The sequence below is a fragment of the Hippopotamus amphibius genome, chromosome 9, assembly GCF_030028045.1.
Source record: "Hippopotamus amphibius kiboko isolate mHipAmp2 chromosome 9, mHipAmp2.hap2, whole genome shotgun sequence".
NCBI classification, from domain to species: domain Eukaryota; kingdom Metazoa; phylum Chordata; class Mammalia; order Artiodactyla; family Hippopotamidae; genus Hippopotamus; species Hippopotamus amphibius.
In genome coordinates, this window is record NC_080194.1 from 66,235,591 (window position 1) to 66,261,604 (window position 26,014).

The 26,014-nt window shown below is 37.8% G+C and overlaps 1 protein-coding gene across 4 annotated transcripts in view; it reads left to right on the top strand.

The window, feature by feature from the left end:
* DLG2 (discs large MAGUK scaffold protein 2) overlaps window positions 1–26,014 on the top strand; it is a 1,973,535-nt gene that overhangs the window by 1,378,621 nt on the left and 568,900 nt on the right. For all 4 annotated transcript variants that reach the window (XM_057748299.1, XM_057748301.1, XM_057748302.1 and 1 more), the window contains one exon: window positions 8,251–8,375. In XM_057748299.1, the coding sequence (XP_057604282.1) occupies window positions 8,251–8,375 (125 nt within the window). The remainder of the gene's footprint in view (window positions 1–8,250; window positions 8,376–26,014) is intronic.

Below are 26,014 nucleotides of genomic sequence, written 5' to 3' on the forward strand. Positions count from 1 at the left end.
AGAACCCCTGCTGGCAGTACCCCTGTCTCCTTGGTGAGCCACAGCTGCCCGCCACCTCTGCAGGCAACCCTCCAACACCAGCAGGCAGGTCTGGTTCAGTCTCCTGTGGGGTCACTGCTCCTTCCCCCTGGGTCCTGGTGAGCACACTTTTTTGTGTGCCCTCTAAGAGTGGAGTCTCCATTTCCCCCAGTCCTGTGGAGGTCCTGCAATGAAATCCCACTGGCTTTCAGTCTGATTCTCTGTGGATTCCTCCTCCCGTTGCTGGACCGCCGGGTTAGGAAGCCTGATGTGGGGCTTAGAACCTCAGGACTTCTGCGGTATAGCTGTTCTCCAGCTTGTGAGTCACCCACCCAGCATTTATGGGATTTGATTTTAACGCGATTGCGCCCCTCCTACTGTCTCGTTGTTGCGGCTTCTCCTTTGTCTCTGGATGTGGGGTGTTTTTTTTTTTGGTGAGTTCCAGTGTCTTTCTGTCAATGGTTGTTCAGCAGTTAGTTGTAATTCCAGTGCTCTTGCAAGAGGGAGTGAGTGCACGTCCTCCTACTCCGCCATCTTGATTCTTCTCCTGTGTATGCTTTTAAAATCTCAGTGCAGCTGCAGAGAAGTGCATCATGTTGAAAATCCTTTCACTTCAGGAGTTGGTCCTTTATACCATGTCCTGAGGTGGTAAATAATGTTATTAATTTGATAAGTATTAAACTATGATATACCTATCTCTTCCCTCTCCTCCTCAAACACTCTGCTGTCCCAGCTCCTTAAGTTTCTTCACACTAGGAAAAATGGGTGAGAATCAAGTTTGGTTTTAAGAAGTTGTAATACTGTCTAACACTTATTGAGCAGTTGATGAATGGTAGGCTTGTTGGCAATTATTGAGCCCTTATGTTCATGTTAAGTGCTATAAAAGAATTATCTCATAGACTATTTATGACGGCATTTCTTAAACACTTTGGTCTCAGAACTCCTTTTTACTCAAAATTAATGAGAACTTCTGTATTGTGTATATGTGTCTTATCTATCAATATATCGTATTAAAGATTAAAACTGAGCACTTAAAAGTATTTGTTAATTTATAAATAACAGTAATAAACTCATTACATGCTAACATAAAAAACTTTTTATTAAAAATAACAATATTTTTCAAAGCAAAAAAAGATTAGCAAGAAGACTGGCATTACTTTATATTTTTCAAATCTCTTAAGTCTGGCTTAATATATTAAATCTGAATTTTTTTATCTTCATCTATATTTAATTTGTTGTGCAAGTTATTTTCCTCAAAGTAAATGAGCAAAATGTGGTTATTTCACAGATAAAAATGGAGAAAGGTGAAATATTTTCATAATCTTTTCAGGTAATTATGGGTATTCTTTGATACTACATTAAAAGTTGACAAATGATTTTTTTTAAAGATTAATTGCAATGTAGAATCTGAAACCATATCAATGAACTTTTTTTAAAAAATAAATTTATTTATTTATTTATTGGCTGTGTTGAGTGTTTGTTGCTGTGCACACGCTTTCTCTAGTTGCAGAGAGCAGGGGCCACTCTTCATTGTGGTGCTCAGGCTTCTCATTGCAGTGGCTTCTCTTGTTGTGGAGCGCAGGCTGTAGGTGCATGGACTTCAGTAGTTGTGGCACATGGGCTCAGTAGTTGTGGCATGTGGGCTCTAGAGATCAGGCTCAGTAGTTGTGGCACATGGGCTTAGTTGCTCCGTGGCATGTGGGATATTCCTGGACCAGGGATCGAACCCATGTCCCCTGCATTTGCAGGTGGATTCTTAACCACTGTGCCACCAGGGGAGTCCTATATCAATGAACTTTTTGTACTATGTTATAATAAAATTAATTCATCAATCTTAAACTTTAAATGGACCTTTTACTCATGTATATGTTTGTAAAATCATGTATTAGTTAGTTGGAAAATATTGGTTCATTGAGTTATACAGATCATCCAAATGTTGACATATTTCATTATATAATACCAGAAAATTGTATTTGTCAGTATTTTGACCCATCCCATCAGAAAGTCTTTTAAGTCTTGGGAAGCTGTCATGCTTATGGTGGTGGATGTTTGAAAACTCTAATTTTACAATTGACAACAAATATTATTCATGAACGTCTGTGATACACTCATATCTTTATACTCTAATAATGGGCCTGGGGCCATTCATCTTTTGATATTGCAGTAAGTTGTAGAAGGTGGATGAGGGAAAGACTTTGAATGATTTTCAACAGGTAATATCTATGAAAGAGATATCTTTATTCTCTATGCCATTCCAGATTTACTGCCTAAAATAAAATTACTTTCACAACAATTTAGAAGATTATTTGCCAACTAATAGACATTTCTATCAAGTGGTGTTTTTTGTCTGGCATATAGCCTACAGAATTCTTTTTTTTAATATGCTATTATCTGTTTTAACTTTTTGAAAAATATCTTTATTCTACCTACTTATATTGGTCACCATTCTATTTAATATTCAATGTTCAAGTTGTACACTAGTAATTTTCAATCTAGGTGCATGTCAGAAATTTATAGATTGGAGGTTAAGTTATAATTATATACTTGAAAATAACATATTATTTTTTAATATAAATTATATTAAATAAAAATAAATGTCTTTGCTGGAGCAGCTATGCAGGCAATAGACTTGGCAGAGAGTGAAAGGAACATACAGATCCTGCTGAAATGAGAGGAATGCACAGAAATCTTGCAGTTGGTATGCGTATATACAAAAATTCAATGTATCAGTTTCATGTTACATCATCCCTGTGTGATGTAATAGGGGAAAAAATGGTATTTGGAACCTAAAAAATCTTGTTTGAATCTGAATTCCACTATTTACTTGCTTTCTGTCTTTAGGTAAATTACTTCACTCTTCTCAGCAACAGGGTTTTTTCTTTTGTTTTTACTTGTTTTTTAATATGTGAAAAAGGAAAAATACTATCTACCTGATAGAGGATTATAAGAAGCCTAGCTCAGTGTTTAGCTTTAAAAAGTGCAATAAATGTTATTTCCCTTGAGGATATTTTTAGTATTTTACCAAGAGTTTTATAATTTTTTAAAAAGTCTCCCTCAGGTAGTTTGAATTATTACTTAAGCAACTTTACTATTACTAATTAGTAATTAATAATTTTCTTATTTAAAAAAGTCATTTTTAATATTTTAGGGGTGATCATACTGTAATTAAAATTTCATACACTTTTTTTCCTCTCACATTTGTATAATGAACATTTTCCATTGTCATTAAATGTCACTATAATTTTAATGTCTCCAAAATATTCCCACATTCAGATAGCCAGACCACAGTATTTTTAACCATTTCTCCATTGTTTGGATGTTTCTGGTTATGCGTTGTTTTTTGTTTTGTTTTGTTTTGTTTTTAGGAGTAGAAGCATGATACTTCAACAAAGCTATAAACACAAATCATTGCACGCATCTCTGATTATTTCTTTAGGATAAATTCCAAGAATTGAATTACCAGATTAAATAGTGTTTTAAAGTAGGAACTTCTGAAAATCAAAGAAATTCTTTGTAATAGAACATTCTGTAGATACACATGATTATGATATCACTTTATTTTCCTCTTCTCTTTTGTAACCCTATTTGGGGGATAATTTTCTGTTAGAGAACAGTCTTTTAATGAAAGAAGAGTTTCTGAGTATACTGTATTTATATTTGCAACCATCAATTAAATGGTAAATTGTCTTTTCTTTTTGCTATTTTTTTTTTCCTAAGAGGAGATAGAGTGTAGTACATGAAAGAGAAAGTACGGCTTGGCTAGGCAATGGGCTTGTGCTCCTGGGGGAGAGTCAGCCAATGTGGAGGACTGGAAATCAGGGAAAAGAATGGCCCATGCCAGCCACATTCTCAGGCATGGAATCTGCCCAACTGCAAGGAAACAGCATCCCACCTGGAACTCTATACAGAGGCTGCCCTCACCATCATGGCATTTTGCAGTTTCCATTGACTGTGTCAAGTATCAACACTCAGTTAATTAGTCACAATTTTCAGGATCTAAAGGTGTCAGCCAAGGGTCTGCCTGTTCACAGGCAAAGATGGCTGCTCAGAGGAGAGAGGTTCTGGGGTCTGCCCTTGCAGCTGGCTGGCTCTGGGATGATTGTCAGGGGACTGGAGAGATTCAGCCATGGAGAACAGCAGGCAGTAATTTCACTGCTGCTTTTTATCTCTCCCTTTCCACTGAATGCTGCTGGCTGGTAGCAAAGGCCTGAAAGGGAAGGCTGGGGGAGAATAATACAGGGAGAAGGGAAAGTACTTTAAATAATTTCCTTAGCTGAATTCAGATGAACCTCTTCTAAGGAACCATGGTGACTGGGCAGGCCCACCTGGCAGACTGGTTTTAATTGAAACACAAAAGCTTTTGGGAATCCTTGGGACTGGAAACACAGGTCCAGTTATACTCTGTCTCTACCTACCTCTTTTTCAAATTTTTTTGGCCAAGCCGCATGTCTTGCACGATCTTAGTTCACTGACCCGGGATTGCATCCGGGCCCCTGGCAATGAAAGCACCAGATCCTAAGCACTGGACTGCCAGGGAATTCTACCTACCTCTTTTCATTGTGGATTCTCCGATTCATTCATTCCTTTCCTCAGAGTGGATCTGAAGTCAGGGGCATGTATATTAGTAAATGCTAGAGCCACCATATTCTCTATATTAGAGTCAATTCTAAAAACAATGGTTACATGTTGCTAGGTTGTCATCAAAGCTATTGCTCCAAAGATCTGTGAACTCATACAGTAAGTTTAAGAAAATACAACAGTGAACTCCATCCCCCACTAAAGCATTCCCTTTTTCCCTCCTGGCAAGAGCAGTTTTCCTGCAAATCTAGCCAGAGATCCAGAAGAATCCTTTGACGTCATCCAGTTTAACCTCTCAATAGATGTTTGGATCCCTCATGTCTAGTGTCTCGCCAGCTGCCCACTGAATGAAGGCTCCTCCCTCCCTTGCAAAGCAGCCTGTTTCCAATTCAAACAGCTCTTGTCTCATCATTCATCCTTCAGCTAAGCCACAATTTGGATTTCTGGGCTTTCCATTTTTATTCTTGGAGCCACGCAGAACAAAATGGCTTCATTTCTGTTCCTTAACACATTGTGGACTTTTGTTGTGTCCTTTCTGAGTCTTCCCTTTAGAACTTGAATATTCTAAGTACATTTGTCTGTTCATTCATTCATCAAATATTTAATGAACAGGGGCTTCCTAGGTGGCGCAGTGGTTAAGAATCTGCCTGCCAATGCAGGGGAAACAAGTTTGATCCCTGCTCTAGGAAAATCCCACATGCTGCAGAGCAACTAAGCCCCTGTGCCACCACTATTGAGCCTGTGCTTTAGAGCCAGTGAGCCACAACTATTGAGCCCATGTGCTGCAACTACTGAAGCCCACACTCCTGGAGTCTGTTCTCCGCAATAAGAGAAGCCACGGCGATGAGGAGCCCGCGCACCACAACGAAGAGTAGCCCCCACCCACCACAACTAAAGAAAGCCCACGCACAGCAAAAAAAGACCCACCACAGCCAATAACATAAATAAACTAATTAATTTAAAAAAATTTAATGAACAATATTATGTGCCACACAAGGCATCAAGAAACAAAGATGAATTTTGTATAGTTCCTGCCTACTATAAGGTTGGTTTAAAGGAAAGATAGACTCATAAATACATAATTTCAAAATAACACAGTGTATGACATAGCTAAAGCAGAGAAATTTTTAAAAACTCAAAAGAGGAGTGACTTACCCAGTGAAAAGGGGTTGTGGTGGTAAATTATTCCCTGGAGCTGATGCCATTTGAATCATCAAGGGGAGGTGGGAAGTTTCTTGTAGAGAAAGCAGCATGAGTAAAGGCTAAGAGATAAGTTACCATGTATACTATGCCGGAAAGAGCGAGCAGTTCTGCTCAGTGTTCCTGGGGGCTGAAGTATAAAGCTAGAAATAAAGGAGACAGGGTTAAGAGCTAGATCATGAATATTTTTCTCAAATGACAAAGTATTCTGTGCCCTCTCCAAAACTTTTGATATTATCAGGAGAAAGCATTGGAATATCTCCCAATCTTTGTTTGCCTCCTTCCCTACCTCCCATTAATGAAGAAATCATTATCCCTGAGGTGCCAGCTCTAGTAAGACCAGTATACTCTAGTTGATCTTTTTGGAGCTAGACCCATCTTCCCATCCTTTCTTTCTAAAACCCAAGATCTTACAGAAGCTGACTCATCAGTCACCTAAATACTGTCTTGGTGGCTATAGTCATGACAGTGTAGTTGAGGTTATACAATGAAAAGGTACTGATCACCAAATGCCAAACTATCACTGTCTTTTCTCCTCTGCCTTGAATTCCATGAAGGCAGAAATCACCTGGTCTTAATCCCTAAAGCCTTAGCTTCAAGACGGTCACACAGGAGATATTCATACAATATCAGTGCAGTCATCTGGTGTCAACAGGTACTTAAAACCAAAAATGGATTCACATACACTCTGCTCTGAAGAACCTCATGATCAAGACTCATTTAATTCTCCTTCTTGCTTTCTTCATTGTAACCTTATTATCTGTTTCTTAGACCTGGCATACCCTTTCTCGCTTCAGAGATCTTACATATGTTCTTCCCTCTGCCTGGAACACTCTGTCCTCTCCAATTCCCACCTGACCCCGTTAAAAGTAACTAACTGCTCTTCACCTTCAGGAAAAGTCTCTTTGTTTGGCTCTCCTGTTAGCCACTCCTGCACTCTCCATTTGCCCTTCATATGCCCCATAAACTGAAAGTTTCACTGCTATAGCTCCAGGGCTTAGTCCAGTGCCAGGCACAAAGCTGGTGTTTAATAAATATTAAATAAATTCATTATTTGACTACTGCTAAGTAATATCTCTGTTCAATGAACATTGGAATTTTTCAAAGAACAAACAGAATTAGAGAGAAGTCATAAGTACAAAGACATGAGATTTTAGTGGCTGTGGTTGAATTATTAACTTCAACCTTTCAATGTATAATTGTGAAAACAACCCTCTGAAATTCAGTTTTATTAATTCAGTCAATAAAAATTGCTAAGCATTACCTTGACATTTGCAGTGATAGTATAACTGTCAAGTTATACTTGATCTTATCTTAACATTGAACTTTTCTGACTAATTCAGTGCCCTAATTAATTTTTCTGGATTAACTGCTAAATTCTTATTCCTCATCTCTTTTTACCCAAGAGCAAAACTTAATCAAGAGATCGTAAATTTAGTAAGCTATATTTGTTGTAAGAGTGTATAGAGAAATTAAATATCCAGTGACAGGGGACTGGTTAAATAAATGACCTTGGTGAAATATTATTTAGTCATTTAAATGGATAATTATAAAGACTATCTAGCTGTATGGAAATGGCGTAAAATATGTGAATTAGAAAAAAATAGAACATAGTATGGAAACATAACATAGCCATGGGAGATGGAAATTAAAAAAGAATATGAATATAAAAAATAAGGCAGTTTGTGAATTTGGGGGAGACTTTTAATTATTACATACAAATTTCAGAGGGTTATATGTACATTGGTTGTCAATTACTATAGTCTACAAGAGTAAATATAGACACTATATTAGAATATAAGCTATTCAAATTTACAAGCTGCAACAATAATGCATTCTTTGTATCCATAACAAATTAATACCTGTTTACTGCTTAAAAGTGTCTCATATTTGCTATGACTCTAGAAGAGTCCCCTGCTTTCTGAAGTCAAAATTCCTTATTGATAGGAAAACACATTTCTTTAATGGATAAACAATATTAGAGCAACAATACCAGAAATAGCAGAATGAAAACACCCAAATTTCACTACTCTATCAAATCAAATATTTTTCACGTAACGCATTTCCTTCCATTCTTTTTCGTATGTGTGTATAAATTTTACAATGGACAGTAATATAATGTTTTGCATTTTCTCATATTACACAGCTTGTAAGCTCTTATTTCCTACTTCATAATGATCATTTTAAATGCTAATAAAGGAAGCATTTCTTAGAAGCAAAAATATAAGGCCCTTTGAATAAGCAAAAACGTAAGGCGCTCGAATTCTTGCAATGCAGGGACAAACCTGTTTTTCCTGACCTTCCTTTGTCTGCTGACAGTGTGCTTTATAGCTTTGCATACAAGGTTGTTATCACCTGATTTCCATTTGAGTAGTAAGATGATAACGCAGAGTACAAGGGAACTAGGTTTAAGTGACAGCCATATCATTTAATGTCTGTTTATTGCTTCTACAGGGAAATTCTGGCCTGGGATTCAGTATTGCTGGAGGGACAGATAATCCCCACATTGGAGATGACCCTGGCATATTTATTACGAAGATTATACCGGGAGGTGCTGCGGCAGAGGATGGTAGACTCAGGTAAAAGATCTGAAATGTTAGAATTATTTGGAAAGTAAATCTGCCACATCAATGAGATGTACTTGTGCCTTTAGAGAATAGTAATTCTCCAAAAGTTCTGTACTTGAAAGAGAAGACTGTCAAAGCAAGCTTTCTGTAATGTTTCCAGATCTCTTATTACTTACTGAATTTCAGCTAGTATTTAATTTGTGTTTGTTGATGAAGACCACATTCAACATTGAACCAGGCACTGGGAGGAAGGGATACAAATGTATCCTTTGTTTCACAAGGCCTTCAGTCTGATTGGAAAGAAGAATACTATAAGCTGATGATCTAATAATAAAAGGTGTAGAAAACAATATACTGTGAGTAGTGTTAGCAAAGAAATGCTATGTTATACACCTTGTGTGTATTCATGGATTCAGCAACCATTTATAAGGACTTTCTGTAGGAGTTTGGATGGAAAGAGTCTGAAAAGCTGTTCCGTAAGATTCCAGTCTGAGTCTTAAAAAAGTAATTCAGATTTTTATTAACCCCACAAGCCTGAATGAGAACATAGAGGGAGAAAAAGCAAGTGGTCCCTGGTAAGAAGGAAACCAGCGTGTCTTGGATGAAAAACACCAGGTGAGGTTCGGTAGGTGGAGCGGAGCCAGATCTTGCTCAGGATGCAGTAGTAGTGGCTTGAGCCAGGGCCCATCTCTTTAAAGAACTAAAGATTATTTGGCAAAATAAGAGTCACCCACATGGGGCTCTTGGTAAATAATATAAAATTCTATCAGAGATCAAAACACTAGCTAAAGGAATTGTAAATTGAACAATTAGGAGAGATTTCCCTGGGGAGAAAAATATGGCCCATTGTTATTTTAGCACCTCTACTAGACTGTAAATCTCCTCAGGCCAAGCAGTTATAGATAGATGTGAATGAATAAATTCTTGCTGAATGAATGAGTCAGTGAGTGGGTGAATAAAATGAGAAGAGAAAGGAGGAGAAATTAATGAGTAGGGGAGAGGATAGCACAGGCTAAGGCCTGTAGGTGAGAATGGTTGTAGCTTGCATGGAGCCACACTGAAAACTGTGACCTAAGTGGCAGAAATACATTCAGCTTTGTAGCCCTTTCTCAGTCTGTTTTCTCATTAAGCATAAAGAAGCTGGCTTACCGTTTTTTTATAAAGCAGCCAAGGACACTTTTTCCCTATCCAGCCTGTTCTGATGCAGTGATTACTTTTGACAGCTGCATCTTTGCAGCTTGCGGAGGAAGATCACACTTTTTTTTTCAGGTACATCTGCATCTCCTATCAACAAGAAAAGAAATGAGTGACACTCCCACAGGAAACACATGCTTTTTGACAATAGAATTTTCAGGCTGAATTAACTAAATTAATTTCTGGGTGAGGGAATATCCATGCTGCAGAGAGAGAGATTAGAACTAGACGCTGGGTAATTCTAGGAGTCATGATGGGGATAGTGTTTGCTAATATTGGACCCTGGAGAAGCTCCATTTTAATAGTTCAGAATTAAAGTTGTTAGAGGAAACTTCAGAAAAGTGGGCCACAATCATTATTTCATACCACTCTTTACCTAGAAGTAGGGGAACTTTCACCTCAGCCAAATTTTGGCCCTCAGCTTCAGATAAAATAGACTTTACGTTATGTGCTTATTCTACAATTAAGAATGAAAAATGGCATCTCTGAGAGTGCCACCACTCTTTGCTCATGCCTACGGAGATAAAAGGTAGTTCTGCTGTGTTGGAAGTGTCATTCAATAGTCGTAAAGAGAATGACAGCTAACATATATTGAGACTTTATCATGTGTGGAACACTGCTAAGATAGATAAATAGGTAGATAGGTTGGTAGGTGGGTGGGTGGATAGATGGATGGGTGGATACACAAAGTGATTAACAGAGAATGTAAATAAAGATGTAGAAACACACAGACACACTATCTTCAATATATTTACAACAGCCATATGAGGTAGGTACAGTTATTATGGCCATAACAATATGGACTCAGGAAATTAAGAATTAAGTATTTTAAGAAGATCACTCATCTAGCTTTAAATACATTCCAAAATCCAGTCCTGTATGTCATTTATGTACTCTTTAAACTCTTATTCAATAGCAGAGTCCCCTGCATCACATGGTGCCAGCCAAAAAGCTCCCAAAGGCAAAGTTTTCACAATGTTAATGGACAGCTCTGAACATTACAACGTTTGCTATTTTTCCACTGAGCCACAGTTGTTTTTATTATGAATTCTACCCACTGTCTTTGTTCTGGCTTCCTGGAGCCAGGGCCATGACCAATGACTACATATGTGAATATTGCCTGGTGAGGTTGTGCAATAAACAACCTGAAAAACTCTAAACAGTGGTCCTAACAGGAGGAATCAAATATGCCAACTCCCTAATCCACATCTCAGCCTTGTGTCTATGTGAAGACAGCTCTGGGGTGGGTCTCCAAGTCTTTGTGATGGATTCTTGCTACTACCACTGAGCGTGTTTTACTTCTTCCTGCCGTGAACTTGAATGGTTTGGGGATAGTTAAGAGTTCAAGAATAACACTTAGTTGAAAATCTGGCATCGTGACATTAAGGATAGATTTCAGAATTTAACAATTTGTCTGGTTCAAATCCTACATGTTACAGATGGGGAAACTGAGACTCATACTAGTGATTTATCCTGAGGCATAAATCATTTGGAGGTTTGTTTTAACTAGACTCCAAATGTCTTGACTCAAGTAATTAACATTCTAAGGTAGTCTTAAGTGGCAGTAACACCCAAGCCCATCTAAGAACTCTTCTCAGTGTGACAGGAACTGTCACACTTTGAAGCTGGACTAACAATGTGTGAGGAGTACTTTCTATCTCACCATAGTCTTTATGAACATGGAAGCAGCACATAACAATGAACTCTGAAAAAATATAGGTTCTAATGCCTGTATACTAACATAATTGGTTTTGGAAAAATTAAACTTTTATTTGCTGTTTTCTCATGTATAAAGTGATGACAGTAATACCTGTTCTGAGGATTCAGTGAGATAATCTAAGTCCCTAGCTATGTGAAACATATAGTACATGCTCAGTAAATTTCAGCAATGTTTCCCCCTTCTCCTTACCAGCCCACTCTGCCTCTCAGGAATCTTTCTTCTGCTATTGCTTCCATTCCTTCTACTTTTTCTCTATGATATTCTATTCCCTCTCCTCTTATCCTTTCTTCCAGTCCCCTTTCATCCTCTATGGCCTTTCCTAAGTTCCGGTTCCTATCTTGTCACATCACTTTTTTCTCTCAATCATAACGTGGAATTAAAACCCATTTAGAAATAGTTATGGTACTAAAAAATGTTCTATGTTTCTATTCCAAAGTTGTAATCCAGTCACCTGAATCTGCTATGTTTCCCTTACTTAAAAACTAAGCCCACAAACTAAACATAGTTTTGTTTTGTTTTTCAACTTGGCAAATTCTTTGGTCTATCCTGTGAGTTAGAGACTTGTAAAAAAATTTTCTAATGTATCCTTCTCATTGTAAATTACATTGTTGACAATTAAGTAATACTAAAATTGAAAGAGAAGCTGAGGCCCAAAAAAGTGAGGTGATAGGTGTGCTCCAAAGAGAGTAGTAATCTGGAATCTACACAAGTGGATGTATAATAATCAGATCAATAGTAATAATACCAAGGACAACATAGTACTTCAATGTGCCAAGTTCTTTTCTGGCACATTAATTCATTTAAAGTGTATAACAACTTGATGAGACCTATACTTTTATTACTTGCACTTTTCAGGTAAGAAAACAAGAAACTGAGATAAGAGGTTAAGTAACTTAAGATTGTACTGCTGTTAAATGTTGGAGCCACAGTTTGAACCTAGGCAGTCTGGGTCTAATGTCCGTGTATTTATGTTCTAAATTATACTGCAGTGTAAAAAACAGAAACAAAAAACAAAACAAACATTTAAAAGGCACACGGTGCTAAGCAGCATTTTAAAAATGCCACTCCTTAGGATTCCACACCCTAATCCATAGCACCTGTGACTTTGATGAGCTGTCACTCCTGTGATTTTGTTACATTGCAGTGGCATAGTTGACCTTAGATAGGGAGAGTATTCAGGTGGGCCTGATCTCATCACATGAGCCTTAAAAGTGGAGAGCTTCTCTGCCTGGTGGCCAAAGAGGAAGTCAAAGAAATTCAAAATCTGTGAAGTACTCTACACTGTTCCTGCTTGAAGATAGAGGAGGCTGTGTGAGAAAGTACAAGGATGGCCTCCAGGAGCAGACAGAGGCCTCCAGCTGATAGCTAAGAAGGATGCAGGGACCTCCATCTCACAACTGCAAGGAACTGAGTCTTACCACAACCATGTAAGCTTGGAAGAAGACCCTGAGCTCCAGATGAGAATGTAGTTGATTAACACCTGGATTTCAGCCTTGTAAGAACCTGAGCAGAGATTCCAGCCACACTGTGCCAGGCTTTTGACATATACAAACAGCGAGCTAATAAATAGGACTTGTTTTAAGCTGCTAAATTGCAGTAACTTTATAAGGAGCAACAAAACATTAATATCTACATTATTTCAGGAATTATGAGTTCACTATGAAAAGCCTTCCTGTATGTGCTCAGTCACACCCAGGATGAAGCAAGTGTGTAGGTTTAAGACACAGATAAGGTGAGAGGTGACTTTCTTCTTAATTAGATCAGACTCTAAACTGAACTCATGTCTCAGTGGTTGCCCCAGAAGAGAGATGTAGAAGAAAGAACATATTGTTTGGAGTAAAGGACCTGGGTTTCAAGTTCTACTTTCTAGCTATGTGACCTTGGAACTCTTTTTAAGCTCTCTGTGCTCCTGTTCCATCACTGGTAAATTGGAAGTAGGCGTATATATGTCAGGAAGCTGTAGTAAGGATTAAATAAAATAGTGAGTGTGAAGGAGTTGTGTAAAATTCAGAGGCCCCCAACACAACCCAAATTGCAGAGCCAGTCACTTAACCAAAAACTAACTTGAGCCACAAGTCTGTGACAGCCAGGAAGGGACTCTTACAGACAACAGAGTTCTAAGATGACCCTCAGTGACCACATCCTTGTATAATTCCTTTCCCTGAGTGTGGGTAGGACCTGTCAGTATGGTGGGATATCACTCCCATGATAGTATTACTTTATATAGCAAAAGAGATTTCACAGATGTAATTAAGGTCCCTAATCAGTTGACTTTGTGTTACTAGAAAGGGAGATTATCTCTTGTCAGCCTGACCTAATCCAGGGAGCACCGTAAAAGTACAGAGATTAACAATATTGTAAATCAACTATACTTCAATTTTAAAAAAGGAAAAAAGATTTTTAAAAGTACAGAGATTGTTTTGCTGGCCTGGATGAGGCAAACTTCCATGTTATAAGAGGACCTAGGAGGGATCTGTGTGGCAAGGAGCTGAGGGCAACCTCTAGGAGCAGTTCCAAGCTAATAGCTGGCAAGTTGGGAGATGTCAGTCAAACAGCTGAGTTCAGCTAATTGCCACTTGAGCTTAGAAGAGGACTCCAAGCCTCTGAAGGAATGCAGTTCAGCTGACTCCTTGATTGCAGCCTGTGAGACCCAGAGTAAGCAATTCCTAGACTCCTGACCCACTGAAACTCTGAGATGGTGAATATGCGTTGCTTTAAACTGCAAATGTTGTGGTAACTTGTCCAGTAATATGGACTCTATGGCATTCTGGACCCTGATATTCACTTAGGCTGAGCTGCAGACTGGCTTGTCCCTGCCAGCACTCCCACCCTCTGATCTTCAGAAACACTGATCAGGCCTCATGGCTGGGCTCAGGCCCTTCACGCACCTGGAGGCAAGATGTAAAAAGCAATCAGAAACAAAGGGTGGATCAATGTCAGAAACAGGGAAGAAACCAGTCCCCCACGGGGAGGGACAGCAGATACAGAGATTAGCTGAAATACACTGTACATCTGATGGCTAGAGATATGAGTCTGGGCTGGAGGGAGGGAGAGAGCCAGAAGCTATAAGGAAAATGTGAGGTGAAGGCCAAGTTAAAAGGCAAGGCAAGAGAGCATATGAGAGTTTAAATGAATTTCTTTGGATAGTGATATTTTTTCTGTGCAACCTCTTTTTCTTGTGTATGTATTTTTATGGATATGATCATTATTCTTTGTGGAATATGTACAAAATGCAGAAGAGTAGCTGAAAACAAAACATGACACAACACATTCATTTTTACTCAAAATAGAGTCAATAAATATTAACATTTTTGTACACTTATTTCTGGTATTTTTTTGCTATTTTATTTATTTTTATTGAGTTTAGATCACACTGTATATAATATTTAGCATTTATTTAACTTTGCATAACTTTATTTCATAAACCTTTCCTTATATCATTTTTTAAAAAACCTTATACATATTTTAGTTGATATTTAATTATGTATTTACTATTTACATTATTGGGAGTTTAGGTTGTTCTCAGTTTCTCAGAGTTTTAAATAACTGGCAATCTGGAAGACATTGCTGACTCTCTCATAAATTCCTTAGGATATATTTCTAGCAGTAGAATTTCTATACCAAATGGTATGAACATTCTAAAGAATTTTGATATATATTGCTAAATTTCCTTCCAGAAAGACTGTACCAAATTTCACTTCCACCAACAATGTTAGGGAGGGCCTCCTTTACAATATGTCACCAGCATTTCATATGCTTGAACATATATGACTTTGGGCTGTTTACCAAGGCAAACAATGGTATATTTCCTTGCTTTGCTTTGCATTTATTTGATTAAAAGAAAGATTGAATTTTTTTAAAAAATGTAACAAGTCATTTATATTTTTTCTTCTAGAAGTAGTCATTAAAATTTGATAACATTACCTATCTGTAAAGTAAGAACACTTTTGAAAGAACATTAGGTTTTCTTCCAGAGCAAAATAGATATATTTCCATGCTTTGAAGAATGATTTTTATTTCAGCTTTTGTATCTGAACCATAAAAATGCCCTCTGTGTGGATTCAAGTCTCAGGGTTGCTGAGGACCAATATTGATCTGTCATCCTGGGGAAGAGCTATCACATGACAGCCTCCGCTTGGCGATGCAGCAATGACATTTTACACAACAGTGCATTTATTAAACCCATCCGCAGCACAAAAGCAGCATGTAGTAGCAGACAGAAGAGATGGCTACTTGCCAGTATCCTGACAAGTGACACAATTTAATCTCTTAGCCCTCAGCACAATCATTTCTACTCCTAGACAAGATGAAAAAATCAAAAACAAAAACAAAACAAAACCAAAAAAAAGTTTTCTTTAAGTCCATTACTTCATTTGTTCCTTCTGTGTCTGTTTACAAGTAAGGTTGGCTTTGTCCTTATAAAAGGCATATATGTTGATTTCAAACAAGAAGGCTATTGTTCATTCTTAGGTTTGACTATAGTGACTGAAGTTGAAAGGTCAAGGACCGCTGTTTCCATAACACAACCTCTGGGTATAAACTACAACATTGTCCTTTGGCTGTCATTTGGCAACTCATCCTTTTGCTTTTTCATTAATTTATACCCGTTAACTCACTAGTAATTTTATTTTATTTTTTATTTATTTATTTATTTTTTGCTGCTGCATCAGGTCTTAGTTGTAGCACTCAGGATCTTCGTTGAGGCATGTGGCATCTTTCATTGTGGCATGCAGGCTTCTCTCTAGCTCTCTAGTTGTGGCCCGCAGGGTCCAGGGCACATGGGCTCTGTAGTTGGCGGCACTCAGGCTCTCTAATTGAGGTGCGAGCTCAGTAGTTGTGGCACACGGGCTTAGTTGCCCCACAGCATGTGGGATTAGTTCCCCAACCAGGGATCGAACCCACGTCTCCTGCATTGCAAGGTGGATTCCTTACTGCTGGACCACCAGGGAAGTCCCGCTAGTAATTTTTAAGTAATAACATGAGGAAAGGAGAGGCAAAGGGGAAGAAAAGGGGGAGATAGAGGAAAAGGAAGAAGAAGAAAAGAAACATTGGTGATCATCAGGAAATGAAGATATCGCATAACTTGGAAATGGAGAAGGCAAAACTAAATTTAAAATTTTTCTGTGCCAATACAAAGCACTAAGCAGAGGAAAGGGAGAACTTTCAAGCATCACAGTCAGAAACATACTCCCAAGACATACTTTCAGACTGTTTAAGGAAATAAAAGATTTCCAGTAAGTGAAACAGCATAAGAGATTGCTAAATCCATAGAATACCTCTCCACATTGAACTTGCATTAGTTTGGGTGATTCTTGTACCAAATGACTCTGATAATGCTAAATTTTTCATTCAAAGACAGAGACTCTCAGTGTTTTCAAAACCATATGAACTTTTCTTTCATTATTGTTTTGAGGCAGAAGCAGCACATGCCTGTATGGTCTAAGTAATCTTTAAAGTAGGCAAATACCATACAGCGCTTCCATTTCCCAGATAAACTAGCAGATATTTGACCTTGTGTCCTAGCTGCTAAAGTCTCAATACTTTACAAAAATGATCTGATAAGTAAAGTTTATATTTTCAAAAGCCAAAAACAAATCAGTGAAGTGCATTAAAACTTAGGAGGATTAATTCAGACAGTTTTTCAAGGTCCAGTTATCCAAATATATTTAAGGAAGAAAAGGAAAAATAGGATTATTGAAACAGAGATGTAGCGGTTCACATCCCTTAAGATTGATTCCATGAGGCTCTAAATATTTTGATTTAACTCTAGTCCCTGCTTTATGTATAGGGAGCAATTTCTGATGTTATTTGTAGGTCTAGACCCAAACTTCCAGTTCACACTGAAATTTAACAAGATGCACTGCTCTAGTGAAAGTAGAGAGAGACCTGTGCATCTCTGCCATTAACTAGCTCTGAGACCTTGAGAAGGTTCCACAGCCTTCTTAACCTTAGCATCTTTCTCCATAAAATGAGTATAATAGAGGATCTTTGGGAATTTTCAGTTTTAAAATCAATTTTTGATCATTCATTTAACCTTCATTGAAAGTCTGAAATGCTCAGAATACTATTATCATGGCCAGGAAATCAGTCCTTTGTTTTGATTAAATCTGTAACTCTGAGAAGATGTAATCTTCATCCCATTTCTATAGCAAAGAGCTGATCACAACTTTAATGCTGAGAAGATGTTTATTATTATTTATTTCTAATAGTCCCCCAGAAGGAATATTGTTGTTCTAATATTCTAAAACTGTATTTTATATTGATTTTAACAAATAGCTACTTGGGATCTTTACCAAAAACGAAATGTTTTGTGGGAAGGAGGGAAGGACATTTAAATTATCTCCTGATTTCTAGTTCAATGGTAATCCCAGTTATTTTCAAGAATATTTTTTCTGAACAGTTATAAATTATGTCATTATTTAGAAAGGCCCAATAAAGTGGTAAGCTTTGTGCAAGTGTCATGTCATTGAAAATTGGCTTAACAGATGCCAAAATCAGAAATATATTAGAGCTTCTTTCTGTTCATTCAGTTTCTACCCAGGGGCTGTGGCAACAGCACAGTGGAGACTTACATATCATCTCCCATCTCCCGTGTGAGGTTTCTCTTCACACTGCCCAGTCCAAGCCAGGCAACCTTTGCTCACAAGGTATCCCTCCACCCTCCCACATCCTCTTCCCACCCACCTCTGCACATTGCACTTTAGTTTCCTAGAGGAAGCTGGGACTGGAAAACCTGGTTAGAACTTAGAATTGTTCTAAGAAAAACAGCACAGGGAGAGCTGGGCCCCGTCTCCAGCTTCCAGTCCCTCCCCTCTTTCCCTTCCCACTCCCCGGGGGGCATGCCTGTGACACTGCAATGTGCACATCCAAGCTTCATCCACATCCTCTGCGAAGAGCTGTTCTTTGACCACTTTTGAGCCTCAGGTTGTGCATAAAGCCTGCACCATCAACCCTTTGGAACTTGAACTTGAGAAAGAGGTCCACACAGCCGCTAAAGTGGGCTGCAGTTACGGAATTCCAGAATATGTCTATTGTGAGAGAGGGGAACTAGACCCCATATGGTTGCCTCCCCTTGGCTTTGTAGATTCCTATGAAGTGATCATTAGTGAACATTAACCCCTTAAAGGTTAACCGGCAGGAACAGTAAGGGAAATTATATTCCTTGAGTTTGAGCGCCTAGTAAAAACAAAATGAACAGATCTGTATGTTATTGGTAGAGTTCTTGGCTTTTAGGATTTCTCATGTTAAGTTTTGTTGCCTTCATCCCAGTTTATAGAGAGTAAGTCTTCCTTTGTCTTAGTGATAACATTTTTTTCCTGATAACTTATTTGCTTTAGATGACAGTTATTTTCTTGATCACTACATCTGAAGAGAGAACATGGGAATCTCTAAGCCCTGTTAATATCCCACCATTCTGTGTGTCTGAAACCTCATGTTATTTATTCTTTATTCTGTTTCCTGTGACATCCCTGTCCCTTACTAGCACTGTCCCTTACTCACAATAGACACTTGGAAAATACAAGGTGCCATCTATTAAGCTTACTTCCACAAGCTTATGGAGGCTCCAAGAGGCTAAGCTACAAGCAGCTGAGCCCAAGTTCTAATCAAGTCTGTTTGATTCCAAAATCCACGTTCTGCCCACCATAGCACATGGCTGCAATTAACTGCAAATGAATAACTGAACATATATTTAAGAATTTATAAACACAGATCCCTGCCAATATCCCATGTCATAATGTTAAAAAATTAAAAACACAGACACACCTAAGTGACACCCAAATTCTTTTGGCGCTTCAGGAAATGACTGATTGGCATGAATTGGACGTCTAGGCAACTTTATATGAAAGGAATATAATAAAGACTAAATAATATTGGTTTTGAAGATAATGTAATTCTCTGATGAGAAAGTAATGCATGTTCATTGTAGATAATATAGGAAATATACATATTTATAGAGTAAATTAGAATTGCTCACAGTCCCATCACCAAATAGATCTATTTATTATGTTCCTTCGTATTTGGTGCATGGTTTTATATAGCTGAACTTTTCATCCTACCTTTTTCATTTAATATCACAACATTTTCTTACATTAGAAAAGTACTTTGTAAACAGTTTAAATAGCTGCATAATTTCTTGTTATATGGGTATAACATTATTTAACTTTTACCCTACTTTGTTTATTACATTGCAGTGAATATCTGTGTTGAAGAGATTTAAAAATTTGACAGCTATTAGAGAAAACCAGGTTAACTTGTCCCCAGAGCAGTTGTTACACATTTCTTGCTTTAAAATGTTTGAAAATGGGCTCCAGTGCTCCTTATTACATACTTTTTTTGTTTTTGTTTTTGTTTTAAATCATAGATCAGAAGTTTTCTTTTACATTGCGGTGGACTGAATTAAGAACCACAGTTTTTACCAAGCCTCCAGAGAGGTGTTAACATTTAGTATGAGTGTTACTCCACGCTCTGAGCTAAGACAATTTACAAGTCAGCCTCAGGCAAGTGACCTAGAATTTGTCTGTAAAGACCCAGGTGTTATCTGAATTCAGCCCAAATTATTTTTAGTTATGCAGGTTAGTCTGGTATTTAGAACACAGACATCAGGACCACAATTTAAATCTACCATACCCTGCTACTAATTAAAATGTTGGTCTTATTTCCCTTCTACTCCTACCCTCCATTAACTCCTTTAAATATTACAATCTAATTTTCTAGTAAATTACTAAAGAGAAAGGCAGACCATTAAGGGGAAAGAAAGCAATGCTTCCTTTCAGCATTCAGTGAATTAAAGAATGAATTTACAGCTGCTTTCTTTGTTCATGTCTGTATTAAAAAATGAATAAACTCTTTAATATTCATTATTCTGGATATATATTATTGTAAACATACTTTTATTTTAGAGCTTCATTTAAAAGCATTCTATTGCCTAGTCAATTGTGCTGGGTGTGAGAGCACCAAAACTGCTCTATGTGCCATAAACTCCTCTCCCCTGCGTTTCCCCTTCTCTGACATTCAGACTGGGGCATCAGACATGCAAATCTGAGTTAGAAAAGGGAATGAGCAGGGCCACTTTCCTATGAGTGTGGGGAGTTAGAGGAAGAGTTTCAGTATTTTCAATGTAGTGGGGTAAATAAATGTCTCATGGACTGAGGTCACTGTCATATCTACTCCTGTAGCAAGTCACTGAAGTAGGGAAATTAAGTGAAATGACAGACAAGAGGTAAAGCAAGGATTTATTAAACTGACACAAAGTGTTCCATTTTACTCCCAGACTTTTGTTGCCCATTAGTCCTGTCAATATTTACTGAGTGTTCTGCTACAGATCAGACACTTGGAGCTGGGAGTAGAGCAGGAAACAAAACAACAGGATCTGCGCTCTGGTGGAGCGTTCAGTCCAGTGTAGTGATAAACATAAGTCTAGAGTTGAAATGAAAGGAGAGTTCGTGAGCTGTGAAAAGCTGTGATGGCATGACCCGATCTCATCTGGGGTATCCAAGGGAAGTATTGTAGGGAGGAGATATTTAAGCTGAGACGTAAAGGGTAAGCGTTAGCCAAGTGTGAAGGGCTGGAGGAATCTTCAGGCAGAGAAAACATGTCCAAAGTCCTGCGAAGAAATAAGGAAGAGGTCCCTGGGACTAGAGTTAGTGAGAGACGGATGACAGGGACACAATGAGAATGCAGAGGTGGACATGAGAAATCAGGCAGAGCCTTGGATGTCATAGTGGGTAACTTGTTCTTTATCCTTCTAAAAGCAACACGAAACTTTGGGTTTTTAAAGAGAAAATGGCTGAACTAAATTGTTATCTGTAAAGATCACTCTGATGGCTCTGGGAGTCTGGCTTGGCTGACAGGAATACATGCCGGGAGAGCAGCTTCAGAAGCTCTTGCAGTAATTCAGGTGATAAATGGCAGAAGCTTGGACTACTAAAATGCTGGCAAAAAGACTGAGAGAAGTGGATACGTTTTGAAACATACTTCAGGGGTAAACTTGAGAAGGCTTAATGACTAATTGGAGAAGTAGTATACCTTCAAAGAAAGCATCTGTGCCTTCTCAGCCCTGGGCCCCATACCAGGTGCTGGGTATACACCCTCCTTGATTTCATACAGTTCACCATCTAGCAGAATTATCAAAGGATGACTCTGAGCTATGGATCAAAATTAGCAAAAACTGGTGGAGAGATAAGTTGGAAGATAAGTTCCATTTTGGACAATGTTAAGTTTTAAGACACGGATAAGGAATTCAAGTGGAGATATCAAAGAGGCAGTTGAACGCACAGATTCGGAACTCTGAGAGCTCCGTCTAGGGACATAATTGTGAATGTTTAAAGCCAAAGGAATTAAAAGATTGCTTTGAAAATGTACACAATAAAAAAAGAAATGGACCTAGGACCATCTTGAATTATTCTAAACCTTTTGGTGTAAATTAGACCAGAGATTTTTAAACTAAATAATGCATACCCCTAGGAGTACATGGATAGATTTATGTGACTCAATTTCTAGATCTTTAATTTGATCTGCCCACGAAGTAGCCTGCAGCTTTATACTGGGTTTTTTTTTTCTGATTTTTCCGTTTATAATGCTCTTCTCCCGCTTTGCAAATGAAAGCTATGTGACCTACTTATCCTAAATCCTACTGTGGTTCTGCTTACCACTTACTATTATTTACTATTTAGAACTATTTTACTACTTATTTAACAGTACAATTTTACGACTAGGTGTAAATAACAATCTGAAATATTGTTGCCTGGGATGAGAAGGTCAGTGTCTCTAGTAAATGAGTAGTTAATCCTTTTTTAAAGTCATGTGGTTTCCCATTCTTTTCTCTTAACAAAATTGAAAAGCAATTGTCATCTAATAGATAATTAAAATAATTTTTATGACAGATCACAGGATTGGGGGCATTTAACTTGGAAGGAATTCAAAGTTCTCTTCCATTTCCATCTCCATGTTTATGTGAACAAAGTTATCTTAGCACTTACATTTGTAGAAATGGAAAGTAGAGATTCTGACTCTTGTCTTACTCTACCCTTAATCCATTGTCATCAGTGGAAATGAGCTAATTTTAAAAAGGTCTACTCACCCCATTAAGAAACAAACTCGCAATACAATTACATTTTGTTTTAGATTTATACATTGAAATTCATAGTGTATTTAGGTTATTTTGATCAATGTGTAATATTAATAATCATCATGATAACTCAGCCCAGAATAACTTTTTTTAACATTGGAGTCTTTTATTATAGGAAATTTTTTTAAATTCATAGGATTTATATTGGTGCATACATTTCTGTTTCAAGTAAGTATCTTACAGTGATCCATATAAGATGTTCTAACATAAAATCTATTAGGATAAAACTCTGTGGAAATAAAATGAAAACATATATTCAAGGAGAAAAGAAAAAATGTAAGATATCCATCTGCTCAAAAATATCTTAATTTATATCTTAAATTGGGGGTCATGGATTTCAAATCGGTATATACTTATATTCCACTATATATATTTGAAATAATGATGTGACAGTTAAAAAATGAAAGTTTACAATTCACAACAGATAAGAAATTATATCCTTTGTTACCATTTAAACCTATGAGGAAAAAAATTAGATGTCAACTTAAAGCATACGAAACAAAGGATAGTTTTGTTTTGTTTTTTCTTTGCTTCTGTTTTGTAAGTATGAAGATCAATAATTTTCAGGACAACTAAAATGAGAATTTAAAAAGGAGTGACCGGAGTGGTAGGAAGAAAAGCAAAAGAGTGACAGAAGCTAGGAGAAGAGTGCTTCAAGGAGGAAGTGAGCAATTGGCCTTAACATTGTTATGAGATCAACTAAGATGAGGACTAAACAGATGGCATTAGATTTGTCCAAAACTAGATTAGTGGTGAATTTAGTAGGACCATTTTCTGTGTTTTTTTGGTAGGGTCATTGTGAAGGGACTCCAATTACAATGGGATAAAGAGAGATTAGGGGGAAGAAATGAAGGTATATGTAAACAGCTCTTTATTAATAAACTTGGTCTGTGAAAAGGAAAGCAATAGGACAGTAGCCAAGGGGAGATACCAGGTCAATGGAAGGCTTTTCAAATGATAGGAGATACCAGAATGTTTGAATGTTCAGAGAATGGGTTAAGTAGAGAGACTGGGTTTGAAGATGCAGGATGTAAAGAGATTAAATGATTAAGTGAGGTCTTTAAGAAAATGTGAATGGATGGACCTTGGTGTCAGAAGAGACACTTTCTCCACTGTACTAGGAAGAGAGAACAGCATGGGTTTGCATGTAGTCAGGTAGGTATGTGCTGGAAGTGATGTAGGAAAGGAGGGGTTTGGAGACTCATTGCAGAAGGAAACATAGCAAACTGACTGGGTGGTCTGGAGATCATGAATTCAGTGACTCCCACCATTTGTGGGTTTTCTCCAGCCCTTCGGTGTTCAGCTGCTCTGGTAGAAGCAATGAGGAAGATGGAGAGTTGGGTTCAATCAGCACTGAGGTTTTGCAGACAATTGTAACAGAAGGACTAAGTGACAACAGCATAAACAGGAGTGATAAATGGCAAGAAGACAGGACCAGGAGCTATTAAGACTAATGTATAATTCTTATTTCTGTCTCTTAATCTGCTGTGTGAATTTGAGTAAGTAACCTGTCTAATCTTCAGCTTTTCCATTTAAAAATGTAGAGTATCTGCCCAGCATATTGTTAGGCTTTAAGAATGAAACAAAATATTTTTGGGGTGTTATATAGACACTTACTGTTCCCAGAGGTTACTACCTTTGTGCTCACAGGAGACCTAGGAAATGTGTCGTTTTACTTTTGGGTATCTTTCTGATCTCCTTTATCTTCTGGAAGCTTCTTTCCTCTCTGCCCTGGTGCCTATGGCTTCTTCTAGTAAGTTCTTCCATGAAATTGCCCCTCAAAGAGTCCCACGGTCTACCCATGCTGTAAAATGAAGTCCCATATTCCATACGGACAGTTCAGCATAACACATGGATGGTTGACACCAGTGGGTTTCTCTCTATTTTGAAAGAGAAATTTATTAACTCAGATAAAACCCATTTACGGAAAGCAAGAAGATGTTTGTGAGCAAAGGTGCCCTTCATGGCTCCCCTAATCCTCCTGGCTACCATCCCCAGGCCTCTGAAATTTACTTCCATAGCTGAGAACAATTAAGGGACTGAGCATACCACCACATTAAATCAGGGCACTCCAGTTCTAGTTTTACGAAATCACAAAATATCACCAGTAATTTCTAGACTTGTCATGAGTTTTCAACACAAAATTTATTTGAATTTATTTTATGAAATGTGATTTAATGTAGGAAAAGATAAGGGTTGTGGATATTATGAAATCACATAAACAATAACAGCTGATTATGGTAGCTCAGAAAAAGGTCAGGAAGCAGCGTCATTAATCATCTACCCTCGAAAATTAGTATCTCCAGGCAATTTAGCATTTTCTGCTATATAGAGAATTGCTCACAGTTTTTGCCAATGCTAAGTAATTCCAATAATTATGGGTTTGGATTTAAGAAGGTCTTCAAGCTAGAGCTATCAGAATTCAAATTTGGGCAGCAAAATTGTATATACTTTATTGTTGACAAACCCAATTCAAACTAGGTGGAACTACAATTCATTCCTCCCTTCCTTCATCCATTAATTTGATAGTCAACTATTTATTGAGCTTCTGCTGTGGGCTTGGCACTGTCCAAGGCACTAAGCATAAAATGGTCAACAAGACAGGCAAGCTTCCTGCTCTAAGGAACTTACATTTTTGTCTATTGGGCAGAAGGTAAACGAATATACGAAATATCATAAGTAATAAGTGCTATGGAGAAAATGAAGCAGAGAAATATAGATGAGTGGCTGGTACGGAAGGCTTCTCTAATGAAGTGGCATTTAAGGTAAGAACTCAATGACTAAAAGAAGCTAGCTAGCCAAGCAAAGACAAGGGAAAAGACTTTCAAAGCTGAGGGAACAGTAAGTACAAGTGCCCTAAGGCAGGACTGAGCTAGGCACATGCTAGAATTAAAAGTAGGGCCAGTGTACCTGGCATGAAGGGGACAACGCGGAGATGGGTAGAAGATGAGAGCACAGGAAGAAGTGGAAGCCAGGGCTTTGTGAGGTGGGGGGTGGGGCTTGGGTTTTATTTTGCATAATATAGGAAGAGCTTGGGGGGCTTAAGCCAGGATTGAGAACAGGAGCAGAACCAGTGAGCCAATATGTCCAGGTAGAAGTGGTGGTGGCTTGGACTGTGTGGTGGTAGCAGAAGTGGAAAGAAATTGATGGGTTGGGATTTATTACGGAGTTAGAAGTAATTGCTGTGGCTAATGGAATGAATATGGAGGGGGAGGAAAATAAAGGAGTATGGAAAACTGGGTGGATGGTGGTACCTTATTTCATGAAGAACTATGCTAACCACTGGTGATAAAATGAGAAAATTAGAAGATTTCTTCATTCATAGAGCTCCATGAGAGTGGGGAGAGATATAATAAATAAGAAAACAAATGAATCAAGTTATACAGGTATCTTATTTGTTATTGAACTGTACAAATGCTGAAAATTATTTTCCTGTAACACCCAATGAATTTACTCACTATGAGATTTAATATTTACAATTTTAAGAATCTTTAAAGGTGTTGAAAATTTTCTCTGAAACATTTTATACATCTCATAAACTGTTGAAATCACTTACCATCAAATAATCTGTATTTCCTCTGCATAAGTAAAAACTCACAGAATATCAAT